The sequence below is a fragment of the Azolla caroliniana genome, unplaced genomic scaffold, assembly GCF_043228905.1.
Source record: "Azolla caroliniana isolate FFs.n. ecotype wild unplaced genomic scaffold, voAzoCaro1.0.p SCAF_6, whole genome shotgun sequence".
NCBI lineage: Eukaryota > Viridiplantae > Streptophyta > Polypodiopsida > Salviniales > Salviniaceae > Azolla > Azolla caroliniana.
The window spans coordinates 22462394-22474848 of record NW_028230441.1 but is presented as its reverse complement, the minus strand read 5'-3'; the positions used below and the strand labels follow the sequence as shown (position 1 = coordinate 22474848).

The window sequence follows — 12455 nt, the reverse complement described above, 5'->3', positions numbered from 1 at the left end:
AAATTCTAACATACTTCTTGACCTAATTTATTGCGCAAACCACATGATTTTAATGAACGTGTTGCACTATATTGACTATTCCCTCTCTCTAACAATTCGATTAAACCAAGCACAAGTTACATTATTTAAACCCATCATTAGATACATGGTAGACTAGTGTTAATACCCATGCTTCATAACCTTGATGTTGTGTGCCATTTGTCAAACAAAAAGGAATGCTCATAGTACGGTATAACATCACTTTATGCCTCAAGTCAACTAAACATGCAAGTTCCATACGATGATTTGCCACAAGAATGGACTTGCACAATGACATATTTGGAAACTTCGATGAGGTTTCTCTTGGTAGAGGTGAGAAAAATTGTGTTTATCATCCTTTGGAAGTGCTACTTTCACCCGTGCAGGTTAGCAATTTATGAACATTGTTGATCTAAGAGCACGTCAAAGCCAAATATCAAATTATGAACATGTAACGAATCACAATATGTAAGTAAAGTTACGTTAGTATCATGTGACAAAGTTGCAACTAAGAAACTACTATGATCACCATTTAGTCTTAATTTCAGTAGTTAAAATATTACTTCAACCATGGCATCGTTTCCCAATACTTGCGACCATAAGGGATTACAAAACATGAACCAATTCTTCCACTTCATGCTTTACATTTATAGCACCGACCTAAGAATGCAAACAATGTGCATGAGCATCAACTATGCACAAATCATAGGGATATAAAACCACATGGAAAGCACATTGATAGGTGTCCATTGCAATTTTTAGGAAAGATGACAAATGGCAAGTCGTGCAAGCTTTGTTTAGGTACAGATCAGATTAGCTGGGCTTTGGACTCCCAACATACCGTTTGCTGTTAGAAATCACATACCGTAAAAAGTTCCAAGCCTTTCTCTAGAGGTCAACCAACAAAAGATGTATCAATTGTCCTCTGGCATATACTTCTGCTATCCCACTAAAAAAACTGAATCACACACAGCTTCAGATAAATAGTTTGTGATGGTAAAGAAGTCATACATATTTCATATTCGCTAAGCACACAATTTCTTTCAGCAAGTCCAATAGATTAATTGCACTATATACAAATATTTCTTATAGAAAAGAAGTGGGTTGCTTCACTGCCAACACTGCCAAATCCAAGATCTAACAATAACAGAGACGGGGGGGACATCCGATAAAGAAAAACGGTTCTATAATATGATAATCCATGCCTGTATCAACACTACAATCAGTATTAAAATTGAGTTTTACACATCTCTCTACAGACTCCATAAATACATTCTTTTACAAAAAAAGCTATAACATCAAGAGGACATTCCCAAGAGCCTGTCGCCTGAAGAAATAATATAAGGAGATGGTTCATTTACACCCATTCTCTATTATAACTCTCAACTCTGAACATTCCTTCTCCTTTGATGAAGCGCCCTCTACTACTAAGTGGGTTTTTCCAACAGCACAATTTCAACTCTTAATTTTGCTTTCTTTCCTTTTTCCCCTGGCAAAGAAGAAACCAAATGAAATCCATGTTGCGACTCCATTTAGCATAAGGAATCCAAGTAAGTATTCACATGGCGTCGATTGTATTCCAACAAGCTTCCGTATGTCCGATCAGCTACACCAATAAACAATGCTTCCGTGTCAGGGCTAAACGATATGCCTGCTATCTCGCCAAAAATATCTATCTCTTGAGATTTTGTGAAATCTCGGTAAACATCGAAAATATGAACGAAGTCCGCTGGCTCTGCCATTGCAAGGAATCTGCCATCTGTTGTGAACCTAAGAGAGCGAATTGCTCCTATTTGTCCTTTCAGAACAGCAATAGAAGAGCTTAAGTTCCGAACGTCCCAGAGTCTACAGGACATATCTTGATTTCCAGTTGCGAAAAGATGCCCATTTGGATGCCATGCTGATGCAAAAGAGTAGTCTAAATGTCCTTTTAGAGTTTGTAATACCTGGCATACCAACAAGATTTAAGAAAACATTAGATATGTCCTTCTTAGAGTTTCTAATATCTTGCATAACAAGAAATATCAAAATATTTCAGTAAAAAATGTTCAATGTAGCTTTCATATTGCAGTTTACATCGATATAGACCAAAATCATGATTGATTGAAAAAATCATTACATATTAGCTAACAGAATTCGCATGTGTAAGCCTGCTCAATGTGACCTGAACCATTATAAACTAGTTTATATAGCAGTTTGCGCTGTCACAAACATTAACAAAAACCAGAGAGCTAAATTTTTCAAAAACAGAAAACCAAGGCATTTTGTAACATATTCACACAAAGCATGGACTAGAACTGCAAAAAGAAAAACAAATGTTTATAACAAATTAGAAAACCACCAAACCGGAGCATTACAGCACCAGTGCCAAGTAGCATCATGAACCAAAATACAATCTTGTCAGCCTGAGCTGACAGACCCTATGGTATTTCAACCCTACGGTATTTCAACAGCATAGAAAAGAGATACCAAATAAGCTATAAAAGAAATTGACTTAGGATTAGAGATCATATCAAAAAATCATAAAGTCCTATGATACAGAGTCATTGGATATGAACCTATGTCGAACAACATACAGTATTCTCGTTATTGTGCCAGCAACCTAAAATCTTATCTAGAGTATCCATTCTAGGAGAAAACCATGAGCTCGGTTTCCGTACTACAACATAAAGTATATTTAATAAAGAGGACAGATGATATGAAATAAGACTATTTCTTAGCAAAACTCTCATAGAGGTCATTACCTTGCCTGTTTGACTATCTGCAAGAAATCCATCTGCACTATCACCCACAACAACAAAAAGTCGTTTATCGGGGCTAATGGATGTGTGCTGTCAAAAAGCATGTAAGGCAGGTATTTTAGCTGAGATATTAGTCAAGAGGATAACATTACTGTACAAACTGGAAAACCCTTATTGAACACAACACGATAAAACCACCATATCAATGAAAAAGGCCAAAGGAGCATGTACATTAACAGGCCATGGGAAGGAAAACTTCTGAAGTACTTCAAACTTATCAATCTCAAAAACTCTAACGATAGAATCATTGTTAGATGTCATCACCCTTGTGGCACCACTGTAATTCCAAAATGTGAAATTGTAATCAATATGTCATCAACTCAATAACAAGGAAATAACCAGGTATATTTACTTGTATCATACCTGGAATTTTCATATATTTCAACAGCATTTGTGATGGCATTCTCATCATAGGTAATTTTCGTGCAGAAAGACACTCCAGGACGGTCCAGAAACTATGAAATATTAATTATTGAGTAAAATGAAGGAGAACAAGAAAGCCCTACATAATCATGCTTGGTTGCTTTAACTTACTTTGCAAATCATTTCTCCATGAAATCCACCAGCAACTAGAAGATTACCCTTCACACACATACTACTAATTTGCAAGTTTCTTATAGCATGTTGTGAAGACCATCCACTTCTTTCTGCCTGCAGAATAAAACTACGCATTGATTAATGGAAAATTTCCAAGAAATAAAAATTCTAGTTAAGGATGGATTTCGCACAATTGTGAATCAACCATACCTCTGGAGATGGGACAATTGGCCTTGCAGCATTTAAAACTTCGGTTCTCTTCCGGTTTATGGGAGACCAATGGAGAACAGATGAGTTATGCATCACATAAACATCATTTTTGGAGCTAGCCCAAACAAGATTTCTAAGCTGTACAGCATATTTCAAAGCCATTTGTAAGTTCTAAATACTCCAATAGAAAATTCTTACAATTCCAAGAAACAGAGAAATTTCTTTAACAAATCAATTAGATGCTTAAGAGAGCTCATAGCACAAGATTTATAATAATAATTTGAGTGCAAGCATTTAACATTGTGATGTCATCTGGGTATAAATAAGCCAGAAAAAAATGTAAGAGTTCCATTAACAAGGGAAATTTCTCAAACAAAAAAAAAAAGCTGATTCCAGAAACAGCCTGAGCAAAGAAGCATCTGATTGCTAGAAAATATCAATATTAAGCCCTGTTGAGGCTCATCCAGAAAGATGCACCTTACAAGAAGAATAGCTACACATGGAACTGATAATAAAACTTACAAGAAAACTCAAGTTTTCTAGAAGATAATGTTTTCCATTTTCAGCTTCAAAAGAGCAATAAAACTACTCCAGGTATTGCGTCAATAAACATTTCTAGATTAAACAATGCCCAGATTCTTTGATGGCAATTGTCATCGACAGATAAAGGCCATTACCTCTTCATTCTGGATCAACCTATGCTAGAGATCTTTCAAAGACAAAAATTACAATATATCAGACTTGAAAATTTTACATGTACAGATAACAAGATTCTTTAGACTCTTTTTATCTGGTTTTACTTCTTTTTACTTGGTAACATTTATTTTGGTTTGTTGTTCTGAAAGACGAGACAACACTTCAGATGTAACCACTTGTTTGGCCTTATTGACCATTTTGGCCTCCTAAAAGACATTAATATAACATTTATTTTGGTTTGTTGTTCTCAAAAACGAGCCGACACATAAGATGTAATCTTGTGTTTGGTCTTATTGGCCATTTTGGTCTCTTAAAAAGAATTAATATATCTTTCTTTCTGGTCTTCTTTACTATGTATTTACAAAGTGACATTGTTTAGCTAAAGCCTACAGCTGAGCTCTGGTGACTTAAGACTTCTACAAAGGAGTCGTAATTTGTCCATCGCAACTTCATAAGGGTTAAGTGCCAAATGACTAAGTAAATGGTGGCAATGAAAAAAGAATGAAGTTAATCACCTTCTTTCACTTCTCTCTTCGGACCCTTTGCTCTCGAGTGTTGTATAACTGTTCGGATTTGCCAATTGCTAAAGTGCCAATCAACTACAAGCGCATCTATGACAGCTTAAAACACTTCTTATCAAGCAATATTGACTTCATCTTCTCTTGATCAAACTATGGTAATGCTTCAACAACATTCTCTCCTATATGACCTCTTTACATGAGCTCAACTAAGCAACTGACCATGGGAATCTTAGATTCACCATGAAGTCTCTGTGTGATGTCAAGCCAACATATAGGCCTTTGCATATAGTAGAATAGATTCAATTACTAACATTATAAATTAGAGCTAGAAATGGAAACCTCTTGGCTTGTTTAACAAGAAATGTTTCTGGACTTCGTTCCTTATTCAGAGATTGGGCATGGCAATAACGAGAGTTATATGCGGCTTACTACTGCAATGCAGCCAAAGAAGTACTTGGAATTGTTCCAGATTATGTATATGGGCAATTAATTGGTACGGCGAGCCTGGGTTTATCCTACAAATAGCTTGTATGTTGGTAAACTTCCATTCCACATTCAAATTTGCCTTTCAAATTCTAAATTTCACCCTTGTCTCTAAATGTCATCTATTAATGCAAAAGAACAGCGACACGATTTATCACGTTGCAAATACTAAAAGGGTTTGCAAAGAGCAGCAGAACATGAAAACATACCATTAATTGGGCATGATACAGAAGATATTCGAACCAAACATATCAATTATTTGCACTTCCATTCATCACAACGAGTAAACTGTTTAGGAACTATCTCTAAATGCCATTATATAATTCAAAATGGCCCAAGAAGAGTTATCAACTCACTGACCCAACGGTTGTCATCAGGAATAATAACAGAATTCGTGAAGAGGTTACCTGAAAATGTACAATTGTGGACTTCACTGATCTCGTATTGTGTCTGAATGAATAAAACTTGCAATCATTGGTCACATGCAGGCATTCCTGTCATTGAGATTCACAATCAATAAATGATACTTGATTGTTGAATCATTAACCCATGAACTATTTTGAAGATGAAATGCTCAGTGGAAGAAGGTCAAATAAATTATCTGACCTTTTCTAACTCTTCGTGTGGGACACTTAAATTCTCATAATTTTTATAATGTTGAAGTCTGCTTTCCCTATATTTTTCTCTAGTAAAATTTAAGCGTTCCCAAGGAATCCCTTGAATATCTTTTCCTCGCCTTGCCTGAGCAGCAGTTGTATCCATCAATCTGCTACTCTGCTATGCATTACAACTTAATATGTAAGTCCTAACGTTATGAATAATCCTTGAATACATAAACCAAGATAAATAAAAGGTGAATATGCATGATCCTTGTTAAGCACATGTATTTCAGTTACATCTACCAAGATATACTTGTAACAACCTATACATGGAATTGGTATGTGCATGTCCTAGTAACTGTATATACACATGCTGATTCCAGGGTTGAATATACTAATATACACACAAGTAATTCTATCATTTTAGTTACATAGACAAATAAATAAGACAGCAAAAAAACATTCTTGTGGTGATCACATATAACAAGGAATATAGTTATAATAGATTATTTGAACCAAAAGAGGCAAAGGAAAGTATGCTCACCGAATCAAATTCATCATCAAAATCAGACCCAAATTGATCTTCTCGCATATCTTCCGAGAATTCATCTTCATCTTCATCAAAATCTGCAAATTCAAATTCATCTGGCATGGCATGATCATAACCAGCCCTCTGAATATGCGCCATTGAAAGCCAATTCTCTGGAAAAAAGACCATGTACAGAAGTACCAGAGAAAAAGAAAGAAGAAAAAAAATCACTCAGTATTTTCCAATTATGGTGACAAAAATCACAACGCATAACCTTAAAAGATAAAACAAGGTACATTCAATCTGCTTTTTTATATCGAAACCACAAGACACCAACCCTAACTTTGGAAGAAAAACTTCAGTTTGTTTTATTTGTATGATAACAGATAATCCTAAACTCATGAGGAACAATGCACCCTAACTTTGACCGTGCTAATGCACTATCCCTGATGCAAGAAGAGGATATCCATTCCATTTCTTTTGATATGGTAGCAGGAAACCCCAATCCTGACCCTAATATTCACTCTATTTTTATACGGTAGCAAACCAATAATCTTAGAAGCAAAACTGCACTCTGTTTAATGAACGCCCTGATTGTAACCCTAAACTCATTCCTCGTCTTTGGGGAGAATTTACTCTGTTTCTTTGATGTCCTCATAATAATAATAAAACCTAATCCTAATATTCACTCTGTTTTCTCGATACAGTAACCCTGACCTTGGAGAAAAAAAATTCACTCTGTTTAACGATGTGTTGGACAAAAATAAAAATAAAATCAAACCTTAACATGGACCCCATAACCTAAACCTGATTTCGCCTACACCTAAAACTAACCCTGATCTTAAAAAAAAACAGACTAAAACCTAAACCCCGGCCCTGATCTTCCACCGTAACTAACCTGGAAGGCGGACGAGATGACTGAGAGGGAGGGAGGGAGCTGTGAAGTCTGGAGATCGATGCGGCGAATATCTGTGATTGTGCGTGTGTGCTGCAGAAGAAGAATCAGCGATCTGAGAGGAACAGAGGAGGAACAGGGGAAGGGGGTGATTGATTGTCGGCAAGTTATTATTACCACTTTATAATACATACATACATACTGATACATTATACATACATATATGATATATATATATATGTGTGTGTGTGTGTGTGTGTATATGTATATGTATATGTATATGTATATGTGTGTCTATATGTATATGTGTATACGTACATGTATATGTATATGTATTTACTCAATGCTTTAGTTATCTACCAAAAAAGAAGCATATCATTTTATCCTTTCTCCTTTTATGTAGTTTTGGATGTATATATATATATGTATATGTATACGTATACGGTATATGAATGTATTTACTCGATGTTTTAGTTATGTAACACAAAGAAAGAAGCATATCGTGTTTGATCACGGGCCACCATCCACATCGAAACCCTTTGACCTCCCGCTTCTCTTTCGAGAGACTTGGATGGAAATGAAACTAGGCCTAGTATAAAGCCATCGTACATGCTCTTTTTTTTTTACTAGAACTCTTTAGCTTAAGTTCTATTTTATTTTTTATTTTTACTTTCGATGAATGGGTAAATACCCCATTTTTGTTGTAAACCAACTGTCTCACGGGCCAATTTTGGTGTTAGAAGATGTTAATTCTTTCTTTCTTTCTCCTCATATCTAGTTGGATGAATGCCTCTCCTCTTTGGTTTCTCCTTCTATGTGAAAATGTAACCTCCGCATGAACTCAAGAGTGTGCGCGATATCTGCAATTCGTTCCATCCACATGGGCGGACTTGTGGAAGGAAGTGTGTGATTGGTTGGAGACCTCCCTCGGTTTGTTTGTTTTCTTGGCAAGGTATATGAAAAAAAAAACATGAAAAGGAACCTTGAATAGTTATAGTGTTGGTTTTGGAGTTTGCACCCCCTATTGGAATCGCATCAACATCATTTTATCTACCATGATGGTTTGTTGGTATATTGCCTGACCATGCATCATGGGATCAATTCGGCAAATTATGATGCTCGCTTTACCCTCACCGCATGTGTAAACCATGAAATGACATTTTAGGGCCTTTTGATCCCAATCAATGAGACATATAGTCGATAAAGATCGTGCTTGTATGTAAGACTTCACTCCCTCAAAATTGTACATATTCGCTATGAGTAGATGACCATGTGAGATCAAGCCCATAACAGTCAATGTTTTCTTTATATTGGTGATACGTGGAAAACACATGTGTTGGGTTTAAGGACCATTGATCCCATATGTTGTACATGACTCAGAGAAAAGTCGAAGTATGTCTTCCATTGATCCAACCTTGCGATTTATTATATTGATATTTATGCATATAAATAGAACATCAAATCGGTGAAAGCCAATGTATGATTGCCATTGATGCCACATCTAAACCATGTGTGGAATAAAAGGACATCACCTAGTCATTGAAACCTCTAATTGGTAAAAGTTTATGTCTACTTGCCACTAATCTTGGACTGAACACATATTATCACAGGTAAAAATCCTCTTCAATGACAATAGCAAGCTTTTGATTAGAACTAATATCATTAATAAGCACTTCGCTAACTGAGGCAAATGACAAGTGTTAAAGGGTTTGAACCTAGAAGAGAATGCCCAAAGCCTCCACAAAAGATGTTAGGCATATTTAATTTTTAAACAATTTATGGTCTATGAAAGACATTACATGTGTTTTAATCGAATAATTTGATCCATGGGACATATTATGTACATGCTTCCTTTATAATGAAAGTTTTTGGATATATCTTATCCACGAGTCCTTTGAAAAGTTTGAACACTATCATAACACATGAGGATGTATTCATATATGTGTGTGAGGAGGTAAAATGTGGTGTGCGTCACCAAACTATCTAGGAAGCCTTTTAATAATTAGATGTAATATGTGATGTGGAACACATCATGTAGGTTTCCTTTGTACCAAGTCCAGACAACTGCTAGAATTATACATTGTTGGGGTCTTTCATGGTAGGTTTGTGTGTACATTGTTTGTGGCTATTATGACAAACTTGTACAAGCATTAGAACTGTACACTAGTCCTTATGATAAGTTTTCGCAACTGTCGCATATTTACACAATGAATATTTTGCACATGTACACACACACACATAGATGCATACCTCTACTTATTTGTGGATACGTGAACATAATTTTCACATACTCCCCGAGATAAATCACCCGTTGGTATAAAAGTAAATAATTTATAATATCTCAACTTGATTAAGTGTTAATGTCAATGCTAAGTCGAACATAATACTTCCATTTATAGATGGAAACTATATTTCATATACATGGTCTTTGATTGGAGAATGGAAAAAGTTTCATCCTTACAATCATTGAATATAGAATATTGAAAGTAGAAAGTAGAGACAATGTTATCTTAAGTTGTCTGCCGACTTGAATGTAAATTTGATTCATTTATTTTATCAATAAGATTGTCAACGATTACCACTTCACGTTTCTCCCCTAAACCACGACATTACATTAATAAAGAAAAAGGTATCTCCTTGTGAAGTCGACGAGCAATTGGTCATCATATCGTGACATTGACGAATCAACCATTAATGAGTGCATTTTTTAATCGGAGAGAGAATCACTTTCTATAATTCAGCCATGCCATGGACTATCATCAACTAAAACTTGATCCAAACACATATAAAATAAACACTTGTAAGTAAATAAAAGTTGTAAAGACAAGAAAACCTTATGAGAGAGAGAAAGAGAGGAATAAACAATTGGCAAGGTTTGCTAACAAAGACACATACGACCAAGGTTTTATTTTTAGCTTCAGTGTTTTGGGAGGTACATTATAGGTTACCGCGATTCATGATATGTGAGTCCAAATGTATGAGTTAATATTTGAATGGTAAATTGGGAAAAAGAAAACAAAAACTAGTTTTTTTAGAAAATAATAAAATGAAACTTTCTAATTTTTACCCATTGGTGTTTTAGATTTTATTTTATTTTTCCGAAGAAAGGGTGCTTCCCATTAGTTAAGTAAAGTGTATTTACAATCCAATATATACACTAGTAATGTAATCATAGACACTCAATAGTTCTATCTACCACATCACCCTATATGGCACACTCCTCTCTATTTATCATTGAACTCCTCTAAAATCGATAATGATCATGAACAACAAAAATATATTGTAATCTTTATATATTCCAAAAGAGCACAAGCTACATTTCCCATCAATTCCCCTTTTCTGCAACCAAGCGCCTACTGAGAGATCAGTGGCTACATAACAATAAGAATGCTTTTATTTTTTCTACAATCTTTGTGGCCCTGAATTGTTTCCATATAGTTTTAGGAAATTGTCATCCAATTCTTCCCTGGTCTACCTATTAGGAATGCCCTCTTGCTCCATGTTCTTGCGTCGTAGAATATTGTTGCCAAGCTTAGACGAATATTGAAAAAACTGAATAGTACCTTGTGGAGTTTTCCATCCTAGTTCTACTAGGTCCCACATCAAGTTCTTTAGGCCTATACCTTCCAATACCTAGATTTTAGAAGCTACATCGTTTTTGCAGTTGTCTGGGTCTACTTCCGATTGTTTCTTGCATCTAGTAAACACTCTAATTGGCATCCATTCCTGAAATTATACCATTGTTGTAGAGCTCTCAACATCTGCATTAGCTCATTTAATGTCTTGTATATTCCCTTTGGTATTGAAGCACTCCAACCATGTACACCCCTCAAAGCCATGTTTTGACACCATAGATGTGAAGTGAACACCCAACATAAAAACTAGTAACTATGTGAAGTGTCAAATAGACAAACTCTTATAAGCATGACAGGGCAATATATTTCTGTACATCACTGTGTACATGCAATCCATGTGACCTACGCTGGATGAATGGAGAAGCAAAAGTGGAGATGAATGCAGACGTAGAAATGGAGATGAATGTAGAAACAAAAGTGGGGATGAACGCAAAAGTAGAAGAGGTAGGAATCATGGAAGTCTCAAATACATAAGCTTATAGAAGCTACGAAATGGCTAGAGCAATGATTAGGATCAATCGACAGGGTTTATGTTGAGGATTGTCTACAACAAATGACAACTCTATGAAATAAGTTGTATAGTTTCAGTGCATCGACGGCAACCAATATGCGAGAAAGAGGTCAATAAATGGGATGCAACAAAATCGTAAGAAAAGAGGAGTCACGCTCGAAATTTCGCAAAAACTTATTGGCAGTTCCCCAAGCAATACCAGAACACACACATGAAGACACAGAGAGGTACTTATTGTGCTAAGAGGTGGCTCATATGTGAGATTGAGAAGGTTCAGTGTTTGTATTATGATGGATTAACATTAACTTTAAGGGACTCTAATGTTAATTATCGAAAAACATTGTGGGTGTATTTTGCCAACCACTGAACAAGAGCAATTATCTCTGAGTCCTTGTTTAGATCCGTTGATTTTTGAAGTTTTTGGTGACTATAGTTTTTATATCTACAACCCTTAGATTTGCCTCCAATCAACCAACCTTTGGACTTGTGACAATTTATCTTGGCCCCTAAAACTCTACAAAAACTGTTAATAAGATTTTACATCTACAGAAGTTTTCTTGCATCCTATTGACAAACAACATCGTATCATTAGTGAAGGCTGATATAATCAACTTTTTATCATGCATTGGAAATCGCAGGCCTTAAATCCGTGGCTCAACAACTTGTAAACTTGCTAATAGAGACTCTGCATATAAAATGAATAGGTACAAGGCAAGTGGGCATCCTTGCCTTACTGAATGTGTTATTTCATATGCACATTTAGGACTTCTAGAAAACCATTCAGTTCTTCACCATGTTTATTGGCCACTTCCTCATTCATGGAGCCTTTGTAAAAATCACAAGCAACTCGCATTATTCAACCGGATTTTTAGTTGTGGATGTCAAATATGGGTACATAATGGACGTATTCACATTGATTGTGCGGAATAGCACTCGGCCATAACCGAGTCTCGAACACACAGTGGAAGAAATAAACAGAAAATAGCAATGCACTTGCACAGACAATAGAGACTACACCAA

At 35.7% G+C, this 12455-nt stretch overlaps 1 protein-coding gene across 2 annotated transcripts; it reads right to left on the bottom strand.

The window, feature by feature from the left end:
- Window positions 1-1187: 1187 nt before the first annotated feature.
- Window positions 1188-7454, bottom strand: LOC147863373 (putative WD repeat-containing protein C2A9.03). Of its 2 annotated transcripts, none has more exons than XM_087321038.1 (10): window positions 7320-7454; window positions 6410-6591; window positions 5873-6043; window positions 5674-5760; window positions 3567-3704; window positions 3354-3470; window positions 3183-3274; window positions 2991-3096; window positions 2763-2849; window positions 1188-1964 (listed from the first exon to the last, which is right to left on the bottom strand). In XM_087321038.1, exons 2-10 carry the CDS (start codon window positions 6581-6583, stop codon window positions 1551-1553), a joined length of 1386 nt encoding a protein of 461 aa, XP_087177164.1. In that variant the 5' UTR covers window positions 6584-6591; window positions 7320-7454; the 3' UTR covers window positions 1188-1550. The 2 variants fall into 2 exon arrangements, with proteins under 2 accessions (XP_087177164.1, XP_087177165.1); XM_087321039.1 differs by having other exon boundaries at window positions 5873-6040.
- Between the last annotated feature and the right edge of the window lie 5001 nt (window positions 7455-12455).

What these genes read in the sequence shown, in the direction of transcription:
- LOC147863373 (XM_087321038.1), bottom strand. Translation starts at nt 6,583, where the DNA reads ATGGTCTTTTTTCCAGAGAATTGGCTTTCAATGGCGCATATTCAGAGG. An exon ending in CACACGAAGAGTTAGAAAAG is followed by an intron (nt 5,761 to 5,872) that starts GTCAGATAATTT and finishes TCTCAATGACAG; the next exon opens with GAATGCCTGCATGTGACCAA. An exon ending in ATGGAGAAATGATTTGCAAA is followed by an intron (nt 3,275 to 3,353) that starts GTAAGTTAAAGC and finishes AATATTTCATAG; the next exon opens with TTTCTGGACCGTCCTGGAGT.